General features: G+C 45.9%; 1 protein-coding gene across 1 annotated transcript in view; it reads right to left on the bottom strand.

The window, feature by feature from the left end:
* itpr3 (inositol 1,4,5-trisphosphate receptor, type 3) overlaps positions 1 to 26,175 on the bottom strand; it is a 361,536-nt gene that overhangs the window by 89,793 nt on the left and 245,568 nt on the right. Inside the window, exons 27-34 of the mRNA XM_072480387.1 lie at positions 23,356 to 23,430; positions 21,574 to 21,699; positions 18,074 to 18,196; positions 11,046 to 11,246; positions 10,678 to 10,929; positions 8,531 to 8,656; positions 7,453 to 7,578; positions 6,462 to 6,582 (exon numbers count right to left, since the gene is read on the bottom strand). Of these exons, the coding sequence (XP_072336488.1) occupies positions 6,462 to 6,582; positions 7,453 to 7,578; positions 8,531 to 8,656; positions 10,678 to 10,929; positions 11,046 to 11,246; positions 18,074 to 18,196; positions 21,574 to 21,699; positions 23,356 to 23,430 (1,150 nt within the window). The remainder of the gene's footprint in view (positions 1 to 6,461; positions 6,583 to 7,452; positions 7,579 to 8,530; positions 8,657 to 10,677; positions 10,930 to 11,045; positions 11,247 to 18,073; positions 18,197 to 21,573; positions 21,700 to 23,355; positions 23,431 to 26,175) is intronic.

The raw sequence follows: 26,175 nt of genomic DNA, 5'->3' as shown, positions 1-26,175 counted from the left end.
AAAGAGCACCCTACCCAAGGTCAACACCTCCACCCAACACCAAGGGCAATTTGGACACTAAGGGCAATTCATCATTGGCCAATTCACCTAACCCGCACATCTTTGGACTGTGGGAGGAAACCGGAGCACCTGGGGGAAACCCACGCAGACACGGGGAGGATGTGCAGACTCCGCACAGACAATGACCCAAGCCGGAATCGAACCTGGGACCATGGAGCTGTGAAGCAATTGTGCTATCCACAATGCTACCATGCTGCCCTTAAGAACAAATAAATCTACACTATATCATTTTACCGTAATCCATGTACCTATCCAATAGCTGCTTGAAGGTCCCTAATGTTTCCGACTCAACTACTTCCACAGGCAGTGCATTCCATGCCCCCACTACTCTCTGGGTAAAGAACCTACCTCTGATATCCCTCCTATATCTTCCACCTTTCACCTGAAATTTATGTCCCCTTGTAATGGTTTGTTCCACCCGGGGAAAAAGTCTCTGACTGTCTACTCTATCTATTCCCCTGATCATCTTATAAACCTCTATCAAGTCGCCCCTCATCCTTCTCCGCTCTAATGAGAAAAGGCCTAGCACCCTCAACCTTTCCTCGTAAGACCTACTCTCCATTCCAGGCAACATCCTGGTAAATCTTCTTTGCACCTTTTCCAGAGCTTCCACATCCTTCCTAAAATGAGGCGACCAGAACTGTACACAGTACTCCAAATGTGGCCTTACCAAAGTTTTGTACAGCTGCATCATCACCTCACGGCTCTTAAATTCAATCCCTCTGTTAATGAATGCGAGCACACCATAGGCCTTCTTCACAGCTCTATCCACTTGAGTGGCAACTTTCAAAGATGTATGAACATAGACCCCAAGATCTCTCTGCTCCTCCACATTGCCAAGAACTCTACCGTTAACCCTGTATTCCGCATTCATATTTGTCCTTCCAAAATGGACAACCTCACACTTTTCAGGGTTAAACTCCATCTGCCACTTCTCAGCCCAGCTCTGCATCCTATCTATGTCTCTTTGCAGCCGACAACAGCCCGCCTTACTATCTACAACTCCACCAATCTTCGTATCGTCTGCAAATTTACTGACCCACCCTTCAACTCCCTCATCCAAGTCATTAATGAAAATCACAAACAGCAGAGGACCCAGAACTGATCCCTGCGGTACGCCACTTGTAACTGGGACCCAGGCTGAATATTTGCCATCCACCACCACTCTCTGACTTCTATCGGTTAGCCAGTTCGTTATCCAACTTGCCAAATTTCCCACGATCCCATGCCTCCTTACTTTCTGCATAAGCCTACCATGGGGAACTTTATCAAATGCCTTACTAAAATCCATGTACACTACATCCACTGCTTTACCTTCATCCACATGCTTGGTCACCTCCTCAAAGAATTCAATAAGATTTGTAAGGCAAGACCTACCCCTCACAAATCCGTGCTGACTATCCCTAATCAAGCAGTGTCTTTCCAGATGCTCAGAAATCCTATCCTTCAGTACCCTTTCCATTACTTTGCCTACCACCGAAGTAAGACTAACTGGCCTGTAATTCCCAGGGTTATCCCTAGTTCCTTTTTTGAACAGGGGCACGACATTCGCCACTCTCCAATCCCCTGGTACCATCCCTGTTGACAGTGAGGACGAAAAGATCATTGCCAACGGCTCTGCAATTTCATCTCTTGCTTCCCATAGAATCCTTGGATATATCCCGTCAGGCCCGGGGGACTTGTCTATCCTCAAGTTTTTCAAAATGCCCAACACATCTTCCTTCCTAACAAGTATTTCCTCGAGCTTACCAATCTGTTTCACGCTGTCCTCTCCAACAATATCGCCCCTCTCATTTGTAAATACAGAAGAAAAGTACTCGTTCAAGACCTCTCCTATCTCTTCAGACTCAATACACAATCTCCCGCTACTGTCCTTGATCGGACCTACCCTCGCTCTAGTCATTCTCATATTTCTCACATATGTGTAAAAGGCCTTGGGGTTTTCCTTGATCCTACCCGCCAAAGATTGTTCATGCCCTCTCTTAGCTCTCCTAATCCCTTTCTTCAGTTCCCTCCTGGCTATCTTGTATCCCTCCAATGCCCTGTCTGAACCTTGTTTCCTCAGCCTTACATAAGTCTCCTTCTTCCTATTAACAAGACATTCAACCTCTCTTGTCAACCATGGTTCCCTCACTCGACCATCTCTTCCCTGCCTGACAGGGACATACATATCAAGGACACGTAGCACCTGTTCCTTGAACAAGTTCCACATTTCACTTGTGTCCTTCCCTGCCAGCCTATGTTCCCAACTTATGCACTTCAATTCTTGTCTGACAACATCGTATTTACCCTTCCCCCAGTTGTAAACCTTGCCCTGTTGCACGTACCTATCCCTCTCCATTACTAAAGTGAAAGTCACAGAATTGTGGTCACTATCTCCAAAATGCTCCCCCACTAACAAATCTATCACTTGCCCTGGTTCATTACCCAGTACTAAATCCAATATTGCCCCTCCTCTGGTCGGACAATCTACATACTGTGTTAGAAAAGCTTCCTGGACACACTGCACAAACACCACCCCATCCAAACTATTTGATCTAAAGAGTTTCCACTCAATATTTGGGAAGTTAAAGTCGCCCATGACTACTACCCTATGACTTCTGCACCTTTCCAAAATCTGTTTCCCAATCTGTTCCTTCACATCTCTGTTACTATTGGGGGGCCTATAGAAAACTCCTAACAAGGTGACTGCTCCTTTCCTATTTCTGACTTCAACCCATACTACCTCAATAGGGTGATACTCCTCGAACTGCCTTTCTGCAGCTGTTATACTATCTCTAATTAATAATGCCACCCCCCCCACCTCTTTTACCACCCTCCCTAATCTTATTGAAACATCTATAACCAGGGACCTCCAACAACCATTTCTGCCCCCCTTCTATCCAAGTTTCCGCGATGGCCACCACATCGTAGTCCCAAGTACCGATCCATGCCTTAAGTTCACCCACCTTATTCCTGATGCTTCTTGCGTTGAAGTATACACACGCATCTCCGTGCCTGCAAGTACTCTCCTTTGTCAGTGTTCCCTTCCCCACTGCCTCATTACATGCTTTGGCGTCCTGAATATCGGCTACCTTAGTTGCTGGACTACAAATCCGGTTCCCATTCCCCTGCCAAATTAGTTTAAACCCTCCCGAAGAGTACTAGAAAACCTCCCTCCCAGGATATTGGTGCCCCTCTGGTTCAGATGCAACCCGTCCTGCTTGTACAGGTCCCATCTTCCCCAGAATGCGCTCCAATTATCCAAATACCTGAAGCCCTCCCTCCTACACCATTCCTGCAGCCACGTGTTCAACTGCACTCTCTCCCTATTCCTAGCCTCGCTATCACGTGGCACCGGCAACAAACCAGAGATGACAACTCTGTCTGTCCTGGCTTTCAACTTCCAGCCTAACTCCCTAAACTTGTTTATTACCTCCGCACCCCTTTTCCTACCTATGTCGTTGGTACCAATGTGCACCACGACTTCTGGCTGCTCCCCCTCCCCCTTAAGGATCCTGAAGACACGATCCGAGACATCCCTGGCCCTGGCACCCGGGAGGCAACATACCTTCCGGGAGTCTCGCTCGCGACCACAGAATCTCCTATCTATTCCCCTAACCATTGAATCTCCTACAACTATTGCTTTTCTATTCTCCCCCCTTCCCTTCTGAGCCCCAGAGCCAGACTCAGTGCCAGAGACCTGGCCGCTAGGGCCTTCCCCTGGTAGGTCATCCCCCCCAACAGCATCCAAAATGGTATACTTGTTTTGAAGGGGAACGGCCACGAGGGATCCCTGCACTGTCTGCCTGTTTGTTTTTTTCCCCCTGACTGTAACCCAGCTATTCTTGTCCTGTACCTTGGGTGTGCTTACCTCCCTGTAACTTTTCTCAATCACCCCCTCTGCCTCCCGGATGATCCGAAGTTCATCCAGCTTCAGCTCCAGTTCCCTAACACGGTCTTTGAGGAGCTGAAGTTGGGTGCACTTCCCACAGGTATAGTCAGCGGGGACACCGGTGGTATCCCTCACCACCCACATCCTACAGGAGGAGCATGCAACTGGCCTAGCCTCCATCCCCTCTTACCTTACAGAATATAGCTGCCGTGTGGACTAACTAGATCTCCGCCCTCCGACTCTGCTCCCAGTCAGCTACACTTCCTGTAAACTCCTGGCTCTCTTCGCACTCTTTGCGGAAATGTCGGAAACAAAATGAAAGGAGCACCTTACTCCCTCAGGAGCACCTTACTCGCTGCAGGTCATCGTCATGCGCATGAGCAATTCTCCGGCCGTTTTTGTCGTGGAAGCCGGGCATTTTACGTGGCACGGTGCTGAGGCGCCACCGATGTTTTTGACGTGAAACGCCACGGATCCTCCAGACATAGTCTGGAAATCGGAGAATCCAACCCCTTGACTGTCAATGTCATTTTGAATATTTTGCTGTGAGGAAGGGTATATTCCTCTGTGAACAGTTTTGGTCCCCTTATCTAAGGAAGGATTTGCCAGCATTGGAGGCAGTCCAGAGAAAGTTCACTAGGTTGAACTCGGGTATGGAGGCATTTCCTTATGAGAAAAAGTTGTGTAGGTTGGGCCTGTACGCATTGGAGTTTAGAAGAATGAGAGGCAGACTTGAGGCATGTAGGATTCTCAGGGAGCTCGACAGGGTAGATGCTGAGAGGTTGTTCCTCCTTATGGGAAAGTCTAGGACCGGAGGGCATAATCTTATTTTTAATAAATTTAGAGTACCCAATTAATAAAAGCAAATTACTGCAGTTGCTGGAATCTGAAACCAAAAAGAAAATGCTGGAAAATCTCAGCAGGTCTGGCAGCATCTGTGGAGAGAGAAAAGACCCAGCGTTTCGCGGCCAGATGACCTTTTGTCAAAGCTGAGTACCCAATTGTTTGTTTTCCAATTAAGGGGCAATTTAGCATGGCCAATCCACCTAACCTGCCCATCTCTGGGTTATGGGGGTGAAACCCACGCAGACACGGGGAGAACGTGCAAACTCCACACGGACAGTGACCCAGGGCAGGGATTCGAGCCCGGGTCCTCAGCGCCATAGTCCCAGTGCTAACCACTGTGCCTCGTGCCGCCCCCAGGGGCATAATCCAGGAGTGATTAATCAGTCGCCCATTTAAGACAGAGATGAGGAGGAATTTCTTCTCTCAGAGGGTAGTGAATCTGTGGAACTCTTTACGAGAGGGTTGTAAAGCTAGGTCGTCAAAAATGTTCAAGGCTGAGATAGACAGATTCCTGATCAGTAAGGGTATCAAGGGATTTGGGGATAAAGTAATAAAGTGGACTTGAGGATTATCATATTAGATCAGTCATGATTTCATTGAATGCTGGAGCAGACCCATTGGGCCGAATGGCCTAGTTCTGCTCCTACATCTTATGGTCTCTGAGGTGGTAATGCAAAATAGGCAATAGAAAATCCACAGCTCACTTTACACTCCTCCCAGGCGTGGTATCAATGTGCTATTGTCTGTTTCTTGCTCAAATCTAACACAGATTCACCTCCTTGTATTTTAGTGATCTACAGAAATTAGGTTCACTATAGCTGGGGAAGTGAAGAAAAACAGGCAGAAAAGAATGCTTCCATCTTCACAATAATAAATTGATTTCTATTACGATAAGGACAGGTTTTGATGGCCAAGTCGAAAAAGGATACATCTCTACAACAGCTCATGTGCCATGTATTGGCTGAATTGACTCATTTATTTTGACTTGAGGGGCGAAATTCTCCCCCAACGGTGCGATGTCCGCCGACTGGCGCCAATCAGACGGGCATCGCGCCGGTCCAAAGACGCCGGAGGGATTTCCTCCCCGCCAGCTGGCAGAAATGGCGTTTATTGCCCCGCCAGCTGGCGCGGAAATGCGGCGCATGCGCGGGAGCGTCAGCGGCCGCTGTCAGTTTCCCGGCGCATGCGCGGGAGCGTCAGCGGCCGCTGTCAGTTTTCCGCGCATGCGCAGTGGGGAGAGTCTCTTCCGCCTCCGCCATGGTGGAGGCCGTGGCGGAGGCGGAAGGGAAAGAGTGCCCCCACGGCACAGGCCCGCCCGTGGATCGGTGGGCCCCGATCGCGGGCCAGGCCACCGTGGGGGCACCCCCCGGGGTCAGATCGCCCCCCCCCCCCAGGACCCCGGAGCCCGCCCACGCTGCCTGGTCCCGCCGGTAAATACCAGGTTTGATTTACGCCGGCGGGACAGGCAATTTCTGGGCGGGGCTTCGGCCCATCCGGGCCGGAGAATCCAGCGGGGGGTCCCGCCAACCGGCGCGGCCCGATTCCCGCCCCCGACCAATCTCCGGTACCGGAGACTTCGGCGGGGGCGGGATTCACGGCGACCAACGGCCATTCTCCGACCCGGCGGGGGGGTCGGAGAATGACGCCCCAGATTTCTTACCATAACACTGTTTTGCCTTACCCATCAGAGCTAGTGTCCTAATGCAAGTTTCCACTGAAGACTTTTGCTGCTGTTGTAGCCATGAGCAATCCAGCAGCCTGCATGTGGACTGCAGCAGCTGCACAGCAATAGATTGGTGCGTCTATAAGTAATGGGAAGGAATACACACAGTCATATTTACACAGGTTAAAATGGAACAATCTACTGTGCACCTGTCAACATTAAGAATGAGAACTGTGGACATTCTTAATATGTTCATAACTGTACAGACATGAGGCACCAGAGTAAATGCCACAATCTATCAACATGCAAAACATGTTCATTTTGTTATGTCACCCACATGCAATGAGGAAATAATTTTTTGAAGCAGCAATTAAAAATGCTCCATTTTCTTGACAGGTCTACTGTGCAAAAAATCTTTATATTAAATTGGCCAACACACACACGCACAGGCAGGCACGCATGTACACATACACTCACTTGTGGTGGAGTCCAGTATCCACCCACCCTACTGTGTCTCAACTCTCGGCTGGACAAAAAAGTTAAAATTCTGCCCCTGCCACATGGTGCTCCTCATCAGAGGAATATGGTGGTGCAATTAACGCATTGATCCCTCAAAACTGTTCTCACACTCCTTCCAGCAGCATATAACTGAGCACCATTGGTAGAGGTGGACAGAGAATGAACTGTGCCCATATAGGCGATAGGATTAATGGACATGCAGCTCCACAACCTTTTTTAATTGAAGGCAAAGTCCATTTTCCAGTTATTTCTGCATCCTGAGTTGGGTAGGAGTTAATTATTGAAGTTACTGATGTATTTTCCTTGTCAGCAAAACCAATGGTAGAACTCAAACCATCATTCCACCAGCATCCATCCCACTGTTATCATGCACCTCATTGATTTTGGACTAGGTGGAAACCCTTGGTAACAATGCAGGCAGGCAATGTTGATAAGAGGGTAAACATTGTTTTGCTGGAAGATTAATAAAGAAGAATTCTCGACGGGTTACCTGCAGTGATGTGCTGTTTTCAGAGAATGGCGAACTGAAGAATGCACTGATGGTATCCATGACAACAGTCACCACATATTTCTCCATTGTTGGATCTGAAAGCCGTTTCTCCCTTTTATTACAAACCTTGTATGAGTAAAACAAAAGCAGACAGTTTGCATTGATAACTGAACTAGTTTATCAAAAAACTCTGAGCAAGTAATGGAGACTAATTATTCTTCATGCTTACAGTCAAAATTATTTTACAGGATTTTTCAGATTTATATTGCCTAAACAACAAGGACGACATATTTAAAGCTTTTAAATGTAATTATTAATTTATTATTCATAGAATTTGAAATGAAATGTTAAATAATTGATGAATGCAATATATAAAATATGTCTACTTTTTTCCAATAAACAAATTCAAACAGGCCAATACCGCAGTATTATACTTCAGCATTTAATCCCTCCAAATTTTCATAACTTGGGATAACATTTTGCAATAGGTTACAAACATTTGTTGGGTTTAGATTCAAATTTGTCACAAAGGTGTATCGTCAAGAAGAAAAAGATGCTGGCTGAACTTCGTTAATTTTTTAAGGACAAGTATTATTAGTTTCTCTAAGAATAAACAACAGTCTGTTAAAGGGAGTCACATCCAAGTAACCTTTCAGGAGCCTGGGTGGAATTTTGGTAACACTTAGATGTTCAGGCTGTGACAGTTTTCCAGTTCTATCAACCAAAGCCAAAATGCCCAAGTGCGTATGCACAATATGCCTTAGATTTCTTATTGGCCAACTTTATCTACTTGGATTTGTGAGCCTGGAGAGTTTTTTGTAATCATTAATTTCTTCAGTAGGGTTACATCTGAAATCAGAAACCAAATGCAAATTGATGAAGCTTTGCCTCATATTTTTAATGTGCTCAACAAGCCTCCATGTGGTCCATACGGACAAAGGTCTTGGATACCTCTGTTCTAGCACATTCCCAAACAATGCAATACTACACTTCCTTAGTCTCTACTTTGTCATAGTCTCCATTTTACTGTACTTTCAACACTGTACAAGATTTCTTGACAAACCTTTTGCAGACCTACCGTAGCCATGTCCACTGTGAAGTTCTCAAAAAGATTCCAGATGTGATTACTGGTGTAAATCTCCTTCATTTCCACTTCTGTGTCCACATAGCAGTGATTCACAAAATTAACATAGGCTATTTTCACCTAATCAGTACAAATAAAAACATACAAGAACAAATGATAAGTCCATTGAAATATCAATAGGAATGGAGCAGGCTATATCCATGCCATTAATCTAGCATTTCTGTCGTTCAAAACTTTGACTGATCCTTTTTCTTTAAGAGTTTTATTTTTCTGCAGTTGCACAAAAGCTGATAAGTACGATATGGCCTTGCCACCTTTCTGCACATGTATTCTTTTTTTTTGCTAATGTTAGCAAAATATTTTATGAGCTATAACAGGGCACCCTGCCAACCAAATGGGAGAGCGCAATGGCAGTCTGCAGCTTCCAGGAAAATGCTGTTCATCTCTCGTTGATGGCGTTTCTGCAAAAGTCTGTAAATCACACTGGTGCATAAGTCATGCTCGAGAATTTGGAATCACCAAAAATACTGGAGTGTAAGTCAACATTTGAAGCCTCGCAATGTCCCTCTAAAATGAAGGGTTGACTAATGTGCCAAGTATAAAAGTGAGCCGTCCGCATGAGCCTGCTTTGCCACCATCTTTGTCTGCTCTGCTCTGTGAGGTGTGTCTTAAACTCCTCTTTGCGATACAGCTCACATCACCTGCTTGATTCCTTGCACACGGTTTTAAGGTGACAGAAATCATCCATTTGTGGAAGGAACAATTGAGACTGACATGAGAATAGGATGTTGTGGTTTAAAAATAGAGGGGTTGGGGGAGCTAGTTGACTTATATAACAGGTATAAGCAGGAAACATGATTGTTGGGGCTGAAAAAGTGGAGTCATCGTAAACACTGGATTGTCTTATACTCTGTGAGCTACAGTAATCATTAACTTGTGTTGTGGACAACCATCGATCTCATTTATTCTGTGGTTCAGAACCAGAAACACAGGGCCCACAAGTGTTGAAGCGCCGCCTAATGAATACCACTGCAATGTCAAAATATACAATTAAGCTATGAAGCAATGTTAAATCCATAAGCATTTTGTTTTACACAGCCACTGTCTATCCCCCTGGCTGAATGAATCACAGGTGGGATCTTCTGATCCTGCCAAAGTTGACCCCCTGTCGTGGGTTACCCGGCGGAGGCGTGAGCGAGCCTTGCTAAAGTCCAGAGATTGTTTTTTTTGCATCAATCTTCAATTAAGTTACCAAGTTTTATTTTGTCAAACATGTGTCTCCTTGACACTTCCTCTGTCCCATTCTGATTGCCAAAAGAATCACTCCACATTTAGGACGGAATTTTCTGCTCCCAATCGTGTTGTGTGGGTTCGTGAGATGCGCAATGTCGCGTTTTATGTTGGCATGAAAGCATGACCTGATTGTCCCCTCCCCTTTCAGTGACAGGTGGCGTTTCCTGACATTCAATGTCGGGAACATCACTATAATAAACTTACGTATCATTATCAGGCCCATATTCCGGAATCATCCCCCCATGTCAAAAGATCCATCCATGGTGGCGTGATGGCATAACAGCGTGAAGCATGACTGGTCTTCAAAGGCGTGCACATGGTGAGCAGACCTCCCAGGGGTGCTCAGGTGAGTGCAGCGCTCAGGAGGGATAAGGCCATGCCTGGGTACTACCCAGGCAGTGCATGGGCACTGCCATGGCAACTCTTGGCAATATCAGGGCACTGTCTGGGCATCGGGTCAGCAATACCTAGGCAATGTCTGGGTAGTGCCAGTCTGATGCCCAGGCAGTGCAAATATGATCCTGCCCAGGCAGTGCTCGGGCAACTGCTGGGGGGGGATGTCGGGTCTGGACCTGGGTGGGGTGGCCTTTAAAAATGGCGCCCGGATCATCGAGTGTCTAAGTTGATGGCGGAGTGGGCGAGGCAGTGGTTGCCCCACTAGCGATACGTTGTGGTACCCGGAACTTGAACTTTTTTTTCAAAGTGCCACACGATATATTGGAGAAAGTCGCTGTTGCCTTGGGCGGCTTCAACGGCACTTTTTCCGCCCGACATCAGCCTTGACCGATATCAGGGGCAAATCCCGGCCTTAGGTTTATTTTATTTGTTTTGCATATTTTTTAAAATACCTCTGTTATACAATCTTCATGAGTGACCACTCGTACAATGTCCTCCAAGGGCAACAGTGAGGTACACTTGATTTCTGTATAAACATTCTTGCCCTCGGCACAGGCTGAAAGCAATTCCACCAGCGAAATATGATATGCGAGTGCGCTGTTTTCCTCCACGCCATCCCTAGCAGCATTCATCATTTCCAACATGGTTGAAAATGAGGCCTTGTCATTGTAGAACACAACAACATCATCGCCCGCAGCAGTCAGCTATTGATAGAAAACATATTCGTAAAATGAAGGCAACCTTTTTGTAATGTTCACAATTCCAGATATTCAGAGTTACAGTGAAAAAGAAAGTCAAACATTGCCTTAGCTGCTTTTACCTCTGTCATCACCATATCTTGACACTTTTTGACATACTTTCCCTCAGCTTTTATTATGGTATGTAGGAAGTCCAGATACTTCACATGGCGACCATGTGTCGCTGAACAGTGCATAAAATGCTGCAAGACAGTTTCATTTATTTCTGAGCAGAGGTGGTAATTGTTCATGAAGATGTGCTGCATGGTCTCAGTTTCCAAGAGCTGCAAGGGTAAATGGGACAGATTATCCAAAAGGTGCCATGGATGTACCTTTTATCACAATTGAAAGTTAGACAGCAACAGGAAAACCGAAAAGAGAACAACACTTTGGAGAGCATCTTAAAAACAGGTGATTGATTTGGATAAGACACTTGATTTGAGGTGATGGAAGTTTAAAACTTTAACTTTACTTCTCTCTTTTGTTAAGCCTAAAGGTGGGATTTTCCGGCCCCGCCCTCCGACGGGATCTTCCGGTCCGTTCAGGCATCAGCGGGACTGGAAGATCTAGCCAGCGGCCAATGATGAGCCACCTCCGCTGCTGGAAAAGATCTCAGGCCGGGGGACAAGAAAATCGCGACCTGGGGCTCCAAAATGATTTCTGTGCTTTCGGGTGAATTCCATAAAGATACAACAGTTTTGACACTTAATCTCCAGTACTGGATTCAATATTGGCATGACTTTCACCATCAGCTCATCATACTGAAAATGGATGCAAAGTAGTCGTTCAGCTCCTCAGCTGAAATGTGACAACTTACCCTAACTGGCCTACAGGATCTTTCAAAGATCCTTCATGGATCTGAACAGGTTTCCCCATGTCTACCTGGGTCTCACCCCCCACAACCTAAACATTCAGCCTCTGATCTCCGGGTAAGCGTTCTCCAAGGAGGCCTTCAGGACGCGCGACAACGCAGAATCGCCGAGCAGAAATTTATAGACAAGTTCCGCACACGAGTGCGGCCTCAACCGGGACCTAGGATTCATGTCGCATTACATTCATCCCCCACCATCTGGCCTGGGCTTGCAAAATCCTACCAACTGTCTGGCTTGAGACAATTCACACCTCTTTAACCTGGGGTTACCCCTGTCTCTGGATCTGTAAAGACTTAATTACCTGCAAATGCTCGCATTCTAAGCATTGTCTTGCATCTTTGAATTTGTCTATATATATGTTTCTGGAACATACCTCTTCATTCACCTGAGGAAGGAGCAGTGCTCCGGAAGCTAGTGTTTGAAACAAACCTGTTGGACTTTAACCTGGTGTTGCAAGACTTCTTACTATACTCACCCCAGTCCAACGCTGGCATCTCCACATCAAACCTAAAGATGTGCATGGTAGATGGATTGGCCAAGCTAAATTGCCCCTTAATAAAAGAAAATGGATCTGAACAGGGCACAGATGTCCCAAGTGGGGTGGTGTGGGGAGGACAATGGTGAGGGAAAAATAGATCGATGGAAGAAGTAAAAACAAATTGATCGAAATAAAAATGGGGTGAAGGTGGAGGAGAGAGTTCACAGTCTGAAGTTGTTGAACTCAATGTTAAGTCCATGCCTAATCAGAAGATAAGGTGCTGTTCCTCCAGTTTGCATTGGACTTTACTGGAACTTTGCAGCAGGCCAAGGATGGACATGTGGGCATAAGAGCAGGATGGTGAGTTGAAATGGCAAACGACAGGAAGGTCTGGGTCCTACTTGCGGATGAACCAAAGGTGCTCTGCAAAGCAGTCACCCAGTCTGTATCTAGTCTCTAATATAGAGTAAACTATATTGGAAGCAGCAAACATAATAGACCAGTTTGAAGGAGGTGCACGTGTACTGGAGGAGCATCGCCTCATCTTCCGATTTTACCATCTTCTTAACTGTTCCCTATTCCTAGTTGTCCTTTGACACACTGCTTACCTTTGTTCTGTCATTAACACATTCTATTATTTTATTTTTTAAATTTGTTTTTTTTTAAATAAATTTAGTGTAGCCAATTCATTTTTTCCAAATTAAGGGGCAATTTAGCATGGCCTATCCACCTAACCTGCACATCTTTGGGTTGTGCCCACGAAACTCACGCAAACACAGGGAGAATGTGCAACTCCACATGGCAGTGACCCAGAGCCGGGATCGAACCTGGGACCTCGCCACCGTGAGACTGCAAAACATTCTACTATTTTAATGCATCACTTTCAGCACCATTCTTAGCCTTGATCACCCCCATTTACATTCCCTATCTCTTTCTGTCCGCAACATGTTTGTCAATCTCCACCTATTGCTGGCCCTCTATCCAGCCCACTGTTCCATGCCCCCTCCCACAACAGTATATATCTGACCCTATTTCCAGTTCTCTCCAGCTTTGACAAAGAGTCATCCAGACTTGAAACATTAACTCCCTCTCTCTCCACAGAGGCTGGCAGACCTGCTGAGATTGCCCAGCATTTTCTGTTTTGGTTCAAAACATTTGTTCAGCATTACATGGAGAACCTTTTATAGGAACATAAGTTACACAAGCAAGTTGGAGAATGAAGTAAAAGCAAAATGCCGCAGATGCTGGAAATCTGAAATAAAAGCAGAAAATGCTGGATTAACTCCACGGGTCTGGACACATCCTTGGAGAGAAAAACATCAGTTAAAGTTTCAAGTCCATTGACCCTTCTAAAGAACTGAAAAGGGATAGAAATGCGATTACTGATATGCTGGGAGAGGGGACGGGGCAGAATGGAAAGTCGTTGGTAGTTGGAGCTATGGAGATTTGAGTACGGCTACTTTGGTGGTTTGGGAATAACATTTTTTGATGAAGATAACATTGACGTCCTATTCAAATTAATTCTTTAGTGCAGATGCTGCAGAAGCAATTTTTCTTGTGGTATGGAGATGGCCAAACCATGTTCCCATAACACATTGATGTAGATATGCTTGCAAACAAACAAGTCTTACTTACCTTGTGTATTAAATAAACAAAACAGTATGGTGGGTGGGGATGGGGCGGGGGAGGGGCTGATGGCATAACCACAGCAGATTACATTCTTCACTAAGAGTAGGGTTCACAAACTCCCATTCGGTGGGAGTCTACCAGAACGGTCAGTTGGTTTCCCAAGTTGTAGCTTGAGTGTGGCTCAAGTTGAGTAGAAAATAGAAAGAGTCTGTGGAGCACAGAGTGTAACTGCAGACTGAAATGTTAGAATTTGGATAGAGTTGGAATTTGATGCAGGGGAGAAGGAGGAACTTCTTTCTGCCATTGACACTTGTCGAGGTTTGAAACAGGTGGCATGTTTAAATAGTACGTGAGATGGCAGCAGCACAGCCTATTAGGAGAAGCAGAGTGGCAGACACAAGACAAAACACACAGGGGGCAAACTCAAAGCAATGTCAGAGTCAACACAGAGTGTTCAACCCAGCAGAAGCTATGGAAGAATATAGTTTTTGGGTTGGTGATTTTAATGATTAGTATTTGTGTTTTTGTATTAGAGAAGCAGAAATGAATCTGTAAATAAATATAGACACATTAGTTCATTAATATGTGTCCTTGGTTCCTTGTCTGCTGATGCTTCACCTTGAGCTATTTGGCCTGACAATTTTTGTCAGTGGTAGTTTGCTATTGCCTTTCACTCTCAGGGGCAGGGCAAGGAGGCAGGTCCCTGTCTGTCTCAGCCAAAATGGGAATCAAACCCATGCTGTTAGTGTTATTCTGAATCACACACGAGTCATTGAGTCAACTGAGCTAACTGGCTCCAAATTCAGACTAAGATCTGGCGGGCCCAATTGGTGCGGCGATCCTGAGAAAACATTTTGACAGTAGGTGCCTCTGCCCTGAATCTTTCTGGTTCAGTGATTGAACTGTAGTGTGACTTGCAGACAATCAGGGAAGGGAGGGACATCTCGTCAGTTTGCTGCAGACAATGCTCACGGCCTGTTAAGCGAGACAGATTCAGAGTGGGGTTGGTGTGATTATATAATAAACAAATGAAGGGAAACCCAAGTGAGATATTGAACAAGGATCTGCAGAAACTGATCCTTGTGATTAGGACATACACAAGGGAAACCAAAATAAACAAAGTTCAAAAAAATCTGGAATTTCTTCTCATGGGGAAAGAATTGCTATTACACAAATCTAAAATTATTCTTTCAGGGCCAGTGAAGTTACTTTGCAGTAAATATGATCTTAGTTCACTGTCAAAAAACCCAGTTATCTCTTTTAACAAGGTGGAACTTTTACAAGAGTATTTGTCAGCTGATTAAGGGAGTTAAAGGCAAGTTAGCAGCAATTCATGGATTTCTAATTCATTTCAGACTTGGGGAAGACCGGAAAAAATGTGGACCCAGTTTTTCATCTCATGTCTAGTGCGCAGGTTCAGGAGATTTCCCAGCTTTACGAACCAATCTTTAAAAATGTCTGTCCATAGCTTGGATTTTTAGATGTGGGGCCCAAAACAGGAACTGGGGTGGGTGACTCTCTAACTCATTCAGTGGCCTCCAAGTGCAGAGGTAGGCTGGGTGCTCATCCTGCCTCTGTGCTCTGGCACTGAATTTAGAAAGAAATCCTCCAGCTCCAACTCCCCACCCAGTCCCTTTGTCCCATGCAAACCCATTTTCCATGGACCCTCATTCTCCTATTCCAACTTAGTGCCACTCATGCCATTCCATTCCCCCCATGTACGACTTTTTTTCCCCTTACTCCCTCCATGCCATCTCACCTAACATCTTCGAATAGTTGTTAGACAACATTGACATTTCCTCGACAATTGGACTACTCCTGGACAGTTCCTTGACAGTTAGAAAATTTCTCAACAGCTTGTCAGTTCCTTGAAAGCTTGGCAGTTCCAATAGGTTTGTGCGTAAAAAGAGATAATCGTGTTTATTTCTAACAATCCCATAGGTTGAATTACTTTTCTCAAAGGGTGCCTTACATCCTCTCCAGCTGTCCCAGGATCCTATTCAAAGAGATACCTTACCTCTCCAAAGGGATATCTTGGCGATACAAGGAAGCTGATTCTGATACTGATTCCAGACCTTCTCTTACCTGGTCTGCTCTGTGCATAACGGATTTTAAGTGGCTGGGGTTCAAACATCGGAAATCAGTGGAGGCAGCTGGTGATTAAAAGGGCAGCTGACTCCATCATTCTTATATGCCTGAACCCCGGCCTGATTCCAGACACCACCCCAAGAAAATGGGAAATGCGAGGTTTTGGAGGTGAGAAATGAAGGCCTAAATTTTCATCCACGGGTCGAATGAGCAGAGTCAGGATATTTCCTGGCTTGGCAAACCAACCTTTAAAAGTGTCCACCCATAGCTGTAATTTCTGATTGGGTGGGGAAGCTGAAATAGGAATAGATGTAGATGACTCTGGAATGAATGTAGACACTGCCAGAAAGCAGAACTAATGATAACTTGTCTTTTCCACTATTAAGCCCCATTGTAAATACTTTTGTAAATGTCACACTTTGCTGAAATAGATATAACTGGTTTTTAACAGTGTGCTAAGTTCATACTTAGAAAATGTGTCTATTTGGGGATTTTCGCTATTATAGAGAACCTCTCCATTTAGAATCACTGACAACAACATCTGCATGTCTGAATTTAACTGCACATATGCAGACGCAAACCGACATTTTCGTCCTCAATACCAGTACAGAATACAGACCTATATTCATTATTGACTTGGATGACGGGATATGGGGCGACATATCTGACACAGATAAGCAGCATTCTCAGTAGCGCAGATGGAAGCAAAAATTACAATGATATTAGTCGTTAAGTCAATGGGAGAAACTATGCGCAATGTGTTCAAGATAGTAAGAAGTCTTACAACACCAGGTTTAAGTCCAACAGGTTTGTTTTGAATCACTAGCTTTCGGAGCGCTGCTTTCCACCTCTCACTGGAAAGGAAGTTCCGCCCTCAGGAGCTACTGGCCAATCCAATTGACAGGCAGTTCCATCAGTCAAGGCAGTGCCTAAAGTGCATTATTGGGCACTGCCGAGACTGCAACTAGGAACAGGAAGAATGTCCATGGATTCCGGAGACAGGGTCTTGGGCAGAGACAGTTTAGGCACTTGGTGGTGGGCGTGGGGGATGCGTTGCTGTGTTTTGCAGGTAGGTAGGTAGGAGAGGGCTACTATCTTAGAGATTCTGCTCCCAAATGTGTAAAGGGACTCCCTCCCCCTGAAGATAGAGTCCCCTGCTTCCTTCTCAAGCTTTGAAAAATGGTCTGCCCACTCCTGCCCGACTACCCATTTTATGGCGTGGATAGCATGTTATCGAGGTCAATTGGCTTCTCAACCTCAATTGACCGCTATTTATTTACTTAAATATGGCCGGTGGGCTGCCGATGTTTGCAACCGCCCACCCCCATATTATGGGTTTGAGCAGGAAGGTGGTGGAGTGGGCACAGCCCTATTTTACATGCCCCACTGCCAAAAACACACCCAATGGGGGTAATGTAAAACGCAGTCCCTTGGAGTGTACGGTTTGCCCACCTGCAGTACCTTGGCTGGCATGGCTTACAACCAAACGATAAAACGGAGTCAAATTTCATTTGGGGCTTGATAATATTAAAACTTAAATAAGATAACTGCAATAGTATTAACAGGGCATCAGTATTCAATGTGGACTGTGGATTGTGGATTAATGTCTTTTTAAGAAGGTATGCTTCCTTCAGGTGTGGTCACTGAAACGTTCCCACTCCTCCAGACAGTGAACGTGATCTCACTACAGCTCTCTATATTCACTGCTATGTGGCTGATTTGTTCTGTGCTTGCTGCAGAACAATCTAATTGGAAAACCAACAACACTTGGAGACAGTTAGCAATGTCACTTTACGGTGCATGTCACTAATCTCATCATTGCGGGAAAATAAGGGCCAGCTTTAAATTCTGCCACCAACGTTTGACAGGGAGTCCCTGAAATCCTTTCCCCAGACTGAGCTTTTAATGACAGCAAGCTGACAACTCATATTTAAATTGATATAAATGCTTACGTAATCAAAATGTTGGGCATGGGCTCATGCTATTTAAAGTCAGGATGTGCCGTGCACATTGACTAATCTAAATCTAATTCAACATGACTTACCCCGGGAGTCAAGAACAGGTTCAGGTGCTTGTAAAGCAGTGTCTGGTTCTCAGGACTTCCTGCACAGAATTTCTGAAGGAAATGGTGAGTGTGCTTCAAAATCTCGCCCATTTTTACATCATTCTGCAACAAAACACATCATTTAATCGTTACATACAGAATAGATACAGATGATTATATTGAGAAGGCAACAAACAAGCTAATCTGGATAAATTATATTTACTGAAGGCACTGGATACTACAAAGGCTATGGGCTGCAACATCACCCTGGCAAAACAAATTTGTTCAGAACTATCCACATCTATAGCCAAGCCATTCCAGTGCATTTACTCTGGCGCCGTTTCTCCGGCGTCCGCGGTGTCGCCGCCGCACCGGTCGGGTGCCATTGAAAGCGCGGCCCCCTGGCGATTCTCCGCGCCTCGACAGGCCGTGTGCCTGCCGGGTTGGGCCGAGTCCCGCCGGCGTAGGTTACGCATGGTCCTAACTGGCGGGACCTTGGAGTTCTGGCCGCGGGGGCAGTCCTGGTGGGGGGGCGGGGGGATCAGACTCTGGGGGGGGCCTCCACGGCGGGGGGGGGGGGGGGGGGGAGGGCCTCCACGGTGGACTGGCCCGCGATTGTGGCATACCGATCGGCGCGCGGGCTAATTCCGTGGGGGGGGCTATGTTCCTCCGCGCCGGGCCCCTGTAGGGTTCCGCCATATTGCCCGGGGGCTGGTGCGTAGACAGGATCTCACACGCATGCGCAGACTTGCGCCAGTCGTGATGCGCATGCACGGACCCGCGCCGGCCGTGGCACGCCAGAGCAGTGGACACCACTCCGGCGCCGTACTAGCCCCCTAGGAATGGGCGAATACCTGGGCCTGGAGGCCTGTTGACGTCGGAGTGGCTCATGGCGCTTTTGACGCTGGCGTCAGAACTTGGCCACGGGATCGGAGAATCCCGGCCCTTATGTATGTCCTGTCCACAAAAAGCAGGACAAATCCAATTCACCCAATTACCGCCATCAGCCTCCTCTCAATCATTGATGAAAGGTATAGTCAACAGTGCTACCAAGCAGGATTTACTCAGCAATTACCCATTCTTTACGTTCAGTTAGGGTTCTGCCATTTGGCTCCTGGCCTCATTACTGCCTTGGTACAAACATGGACGAAATAGCTGTACTCAAAAGATGATGGCAGAGTGACTCCCCTTGACATCAAGGCAGCATTTGACTGAAATCAAGGGGACCTAGTAAAACTGAAATTAATGGGAACCGAATACGCATTTATCCCTACTCTCTGTTTCCTTTTACAAACCAATCCTTTATCCATGCTAATATGTTGCCACCTACACCTTGTTCTCTTATCTTATGTAGTCATGTTTCATGTGGCACCTTAGCAAATGCCTTTTTGCAATCCCCGTACCCCACATCTACAGGTTCCCCTTCATCCACCCTGCTTGTTACTTCCTCAAAAAACTTTCACAAAGAATGTTGGCTCTGCCTGATCATAAATACATAGAACAGACAGTGCAGAAGGAGGCCATTCGACCCACTTAAGCCCTCACTTCCACCCTATCCCCATAACCCAATAACCCCTCCTAACCTTTTTGGTCACTAAGGGCAATTTATCATGGCCAATCCACCTAACCTGCAATCTCTGGACTGTGGGAGGAAACCGGAACACCCGGAGAAAACCTACGCAGACACGGGGAGAACGTGCAGACTCCGCACAGACAGTGACCCTGCGGGGAATCGAACCTGGGACCCTGGCGCTGTGAAGCCACAGTCAGATTTATTGAATATCTCTTTAGCAGTCTGTCACTGCATTTTTACTTTTAAATGTGTACAGTTTCACTAGCTCTGCCTTCAATCCATTATAATGACATTTATTCAGGTCTGAAACACTAGTTTTAGACCCAGATTTTACCCTTCAAACTAAAGATCAATGGGTAGGTGGCACTCCTGCTGCCCAGAGACCAATTGAGTCACTTAAGTGGCAGAGTGGGACGTTCGATCTCAGAAGCAAAGCATAAACGGTCATGGAGGCAGGGAAGTGCTAAGGTGGACGGACAAGAGAATTCTCTGAGACTTTGTCGTAGTTGTTTTACAAGCCGTCACCCATCCTCAACTCCCACCTACTCCCCATGGCCCCTCCATAGCCATTTACTCTGTATCCTTCATGGGCGGACCTCAGGACAATGGAGATGAAAACATAAACATGTAACAATTTAAAACAACTCTGGCATATAGTCTTGGTGGTGAAAAAAAACTCCAAGTCCATTCAAAGATTTTAAATCTGAAGTGGTTCATCTCAAATAAAACAAACTTCTATCTAGGCTCGCTATCAAATGCATCTAATCTTTTAATGGACTTTTTAAACTGCCAATCATACGGTGAACCCCTTTGGAGATAATTGAAGCATTTGAAACTCAGCCAAATGTTCACAGGAACATGTTAATAGCCCTCGGGGTATGTCAGAGTTGTATTAAATTGTTAGACGCTTATGTTTTCATCTCCATTGTTCTGAAGTCTGAGAACTCTATTGAAAGTGCCATATGCTTTTTCCCCCCAGTCTACATCAGGTGACCAATCAATCAAAGCAGTCCAGCAGAAGTTTTTTTTTAAACTCTCCGTTACAGCTTCGTCCTGTTTATTTTAATGTTTCTGCCAATGTTGGTGTTAACCCAAAGATAGTTGTGGGCCTGCCATGTGGAAGCATGGCAAGCAAACCATTGCAGTCCCCTAAGACTGGAAGGTCCCTCACTCAAAAGTACCCAGTGCCTGATTGAGGGAGCAAGCAGGAAGGGTGGGAGCCGGGGCGTTGGGTGGGGGGGGAGGAGTGAGAGAGAGAGGCCACTGAGCATCACCATCCTAACTGTGCTCGCCAATCCTTCCCCTCAACCCCCCCTCATGTCATCACTCATGTTTAACCTGAGATTTTACATTGATCTTAGGCTTTGGGAGGGTGTCGTAGCTGCAGCAGACGCTGCCTCTCCAGTAGCACTGCCTTTCAAAACAGCTGTCAGCCTCTAATTGGCAGGCAGCTCTTGGTGGAAAGGACTTCTGCCTTCAGAGTCTTTGAAGGCCTGTCAAATGCCTGATTGGCACAAGCTGTAGTGGGGTTTCCCCTAAAAGAGGTGGCTTGGCTCGTGCCAACTCTCCAGCCGATGGCCAAGATCCACGTCACCTCCACAAGTTTCTTCCCAAGTTCTCCCTCACAAAAATTCACCAGATGATTCATTTAAGCACTGGAACTAGCCTCAGAGCAGGGACTTGCCAACCTGCTCACCAGGAACTGGTAAAGAGAGTGGAGACTCATGGTGACCTATACTGGTAAAATTAAGGAGCAAAATATTGGAATACAGCTTAGTCAAAAATGCAACAGCAAAATATATCTCCAGTAAAATATTTCCCTTCACTGTCCAATAGCTAACATATGTGGTTGTCAGTTCTGTTCATTTTTCTTGCTAAGCCATTGCCAGAATGTACAAAACCCATCTGCATGTGACAATATTCTCACCTTGTCATAAGGTACTTGCAGCAGATCCAACATCACTTTGTGAGCTCCCATATTTTTCAGCAGCCTCTGCTGTTTCTTTCTAACTTGTTCTCCAACACCACACATTTTATTCAACCGTTCTAAAATCTGAAAAGATTTGCAATAGATATAAGATCATATCGGACTAACATCATGGCAGACATTTCTATTTGACAATCTCTTACCTTATTTTCCAATATGGACTTTCTAATTTTGAGGTTATAACAGGAGTGATATAAATTTGTACTAACCGCATGAAATACAAATTTATAAAATTACCTCAATGTGTAACAATGTATCACTGGTGCAACTTACAGTCTCTTTATTCCTGATTTTTTTTTTTTTATTGTTCAATCTTTTAATTGTCAGCACCTTGTGGAAGTCTAGTTGTCACTTAGCAATACCATTCCTCAGCTGCTTATTAGAATGTGCAATGCCAGGATGCAGTGAGCTGAGAGCCCTTTAGTCTTTCTCCTTATACTCCTCAGATTCCATCTTAGCCATACTGCAATGGGGATTTAGTGAGCATGTAAGTATCTTCCTATAGGGTGAGTAGGGAAAAAGATAAACAGCTAGTCATCCCCAGAATGCTCATTGCACCTCCTCCGAGTGATGCTTGAAAGAAGCACTGTGACAAATGCAGGATTTTAGATATACTGGGATCTAAATATGAATGAAATGAATGAAAATTGCTTATTGTCACAAGTAGGCTTCAAGTGAAGTTACTGTGAAAAGCCCCTAGTCGCCACATTCCAGCGCCTGTTCGGGGAGGCTGTTACAGGAATTGAACCGTGCTGCTGGCCTGCCTTGGTCTGCTTCCAAAAGCTGCGATTTAGTCCTGTGCTAAACAGCATTTGGAAATGCAAGGATTAAATGCTTGGGTTAGATTGTGTTTGACTGCAGTAGTCACATTTTTAAAAGAATCTTGTTCTGCAAGACCAGAAAGCTTTTAGGAGCCAGAGGTGAAATTGAGTAAAACGCCTGGGCTAATGCATCATTGTTTGACTAGGGTAGGGCCCTGGAGTGTTAATGTATTTTCAGCCTGTGGGGTTAATTTGTTTTGACCTTGGGGAGATGATGTCATTGCTAGGTGGAGCTAAGGCATTCAGACATTTTTAGAAAGAATTTGAGTTCTGCTCTGTCTAACACTGTGTCCACAAGTAAGATCTTTTTCTCTCAAAGTAGGATAGTTAAAAAAAGATTCATAGTATTTAAAACAGTGCAGACTTGTCTGAGGAAATGGAAGAAGCTAAAACAAATCAGTTGAAACAGTTTTTTGAAGATATCCATCCAGAGTCGCAGGGATTTTAACAGGAGCCAAATCTGTTCTGGAAAGCAGGTATAAATCTGTGCCATTGGGTTGTAGGATGGATTAAGAGCTGTATGTTTTTTTTCTTTCTTGTTGTTTAATTGGGAATAGAGATAGTAATTAAGGGGTAATTGTAAGTGATTTCCGGAAGAGTTTGATATTGTGTTATTAATAGTTTTGTTTTAAAATACCAAATCCCTATTTCTTCGTACAATCACTCATGGAGCAAAGCATTCATTCCGCACAGTCTGACAAAACAACTAAATATTTGGGTACTGGCCCAGTAACCTAGCAACTGTTGAGACCTGGTCAGGGATCTTAATAACCACAATGGGTGAATATGGGAACAGTTTGAAGAATGCCAGGCAAACTGTGCTGCTTGGAAGTCAGGGAATTGGGGGAGACATTCAGACTCTGTTAATTGCCCCCATTGCTTCCAAAATAAAATGACGAACCTCTTTGACATCCTGATAATTCCCACTACTTTTCCCTCCTAATGTCTTCTCCAAAGCCGGATCATCAGCAGGCTCCTGAAAAATGAACAATAATATAGTGGCGTCACAAAGAGAAGTAACATCCAGGAATCTGAGTAGCGCACCAACAGTATCTATTTAGTTATTTTTCTTTATTCTTTCATGGGATCCGTGTGTCGCCAGCAAAGCCTGATTGTCCTTGAATGGAGTTGTTTGCTAGGCCATTTCAGAGGACAGTTAAGAGTCAACCACATTGCTCTAGGTCTAGAGTCACATGTAGGTTAGACCAGGCTAGGACGGCAGATTACCTTCTCCAAAGGACAGGAGTGAACCACAATTGTAACAACAGCTAATGATAGTTTCACGGTCGCCATTATTGAGCTTTCAATATATAGCTTTCAATTCCAAATTTATTCATTTGGACCCATGTTCCCAGGGCATTAGCTTGGGTACTGGATTGCTAGCCCAGTGGCATTAGCAGTACACCGCTATCTCCCCCAGACATACGCACACATCCGAGTCGCACTTGTGTTTTTCATTAGCCAACTGATAAAATCGGGTTGTGTTGACACATCTAGACAAGAAGTTCATAAATCTGCACCAGGTAGGAAATGCAAAATGGAGTCACTTCCACTACCGAGCCTTGTTGACCAGTTGCATGGATGAAGAAACTATGTGTGTATTGCCCATAATTTTCTGTTTAGTGGCTTTTTACCAAACATTTGCAGCTTGCAGGTGCCCTTGAAAGCCCAAACTGGGACCTTTTGTCTATTAAACTTTCAGTTCAATTGCTCGAGCTACCTTTTTGATTTCACATGTCCTCACTCAGTTTTCTTGTCCATATGTGCAAATTGTTGTTGTACATTTACACACTGAAACATTAGCGCATTCAGCAATCTTATAAAATTGGGAATTTCCTGATGAGCAGGTACTTCCCTTTGATACCTCTCAGGATGATCCGCAGAGCTGTTCTGCTGTACATGTCCTGAATTCTTAGATACAGTACAACACCACCACTTGTTGGTGCAACGATGGTACTGCAATTACAGTTATTACCAGCTGAACGGAAAACCTTCCTTTAGGAGGTCAGATCTGCCGACCCTTCAAACCGGCGGGATATTCTGGTCCTGCTGATGGTACACCCTAGCCAAGGGATTCCCGGTGGTGTGGGGCAGAATTAATGGGAAGTCCCATTGAGAGCAGCAGGACCAGAAGATCCTACCGCCAGCCAATGGCAGGCCAGCGAGAAACATGCCGTGGGGGAGGCCAGAGAATCCCGCCTAAGGGGCGCGATTCTCCCCCAATGGCGCGATGTCCGCCGACTGGCGCCCAAATCAGCGCCAATCAGACGGGCATCGCGCCGCCCCAAAGGTGCGGAATGCTCCGCATCTTTGGGGGCCGAGCCCCAACATTGAGGGGCTAGGCCGACGCCGGAGGGATTTCCGCCCCGCCAGCTGGCGAAAATGGCGTTTGTTGCCCCGCCAGCTGCCGGAAATGGCGTTTGTTGCCCCGCCAGCTGGCGCGGAAATGCGGCGCATGCGCGGGAGCGTCAGCGGCCGCTGACAGTTTCCCGGCGCATGCGCAGTGGGGAGAGTCTCTTCCGCCTCCGCCATGGTGGAGGCCGTGGCGGAGGCGGAAGGGAAAGAGTGCCCCCACCGCACAGGCCCGCCTGCGGATCGGTGGGCCCCGATCGCGGGCCAGGCCACCGTGGGGGCACCCCCCGGGGTCAGATCGCCCCGCACCCCCCCCAGGACCCCGGAGCCCGCCCACGCCGCCTGGTCCCGCCGGTAAATACCAGGTTTAATTTACGCCGGCGGGACAGGCAATTTCTGGGCGGGACTTCGGCCCATCCGGGCCGGAGAATTGAGCGGGGGGTCCCGCCAACCGGCGTGGCCCGATTCCCGCCCCCGCCCAATCTCTGGTACCGGAGACTTCGGCGGGGGCGGGATTCACGGCGGCCAACGGCCATTCTCCGACCCGGCGGGGGGTCGGAGAATGACGCCCAAGGTCTTTTAGTTGTTTTTTAACCTCAGCAGGATGCATTGTTAAATAAAACTTCCAACTTGATAATTATTATAATTATCTCGCACAGAGCCTAGGTGCAAACAAACTATGTGGTTTAGAAATTTCACACGTTTTGAGTGTAAATGTATATAACGAGAATATGCCCGTGTTTCCTCATTCTTCTATATTTATCCACCAAATTTTCCATCAGAACCACAAATCTAGCTATGTCAATGAGATGATAAAAAGCACAGCCATCTGCTCTACCTTCATTCATTGTTAGTAGTATGAAGAAACTGTAACTTTTGGGGGGGTCTATTGTGGTATTCTGTGAAGCAGGCTTGTGGGGGCGGATGTATGTCTGGTGTATGACTAAATTAATTAAGCTGGGAGCTGAATGTCTCCCCAGTTGAGAAAATCAAAGAGTCTAGCTGTGAAAGACATGCACTTGAAGTAAACATGGCGGAGTTGAATTTTTTAGCAGTAAATAAGACATGGGTAGAAATTCACATTAGGAGATAAAGAAGATCTGTTGAGCTCAGTTGTGAAATCTCAAAGAGAGATAAAAAGGGGTTTATAACTGGGAAAGGGTATAAATAAATGGGGCAAAGTTATTAAATTTGTTTTAAACCCAAAAGGAATGACCATCAGGAGAACATAAAGGTCGGAATTCTCTGGATTTCGGGATTCTCTTTGCCCACTGGCAGCGCAAGCCTGCCTGCAGGTTTCCCAACAGTGTGGGCTGGATTCAATGGGATATTCCATTGGCAAGCGACGGGAAGAGAGAATCCCGCCGCC

Source organism: Scyliorhinus torazame, chromosome 17 (genome assembly GCF_047496885.1).
Source record: "Scyliorhinus torazame isolate Kashiwa2021f chromosome 17, sScyTor2.1, whole genome shotgun sequence".
Lineage (NCBI taxonomy): Eukaryota > Metazoa > Chordata > Chondrichthyes > Carcharhiniformes > Scyliorhinidae > Scyliorhinus > Scyliorhinus torazame.
This window is presented reverse-complemented; position numbering and strand designations above follow the sequence as displayed.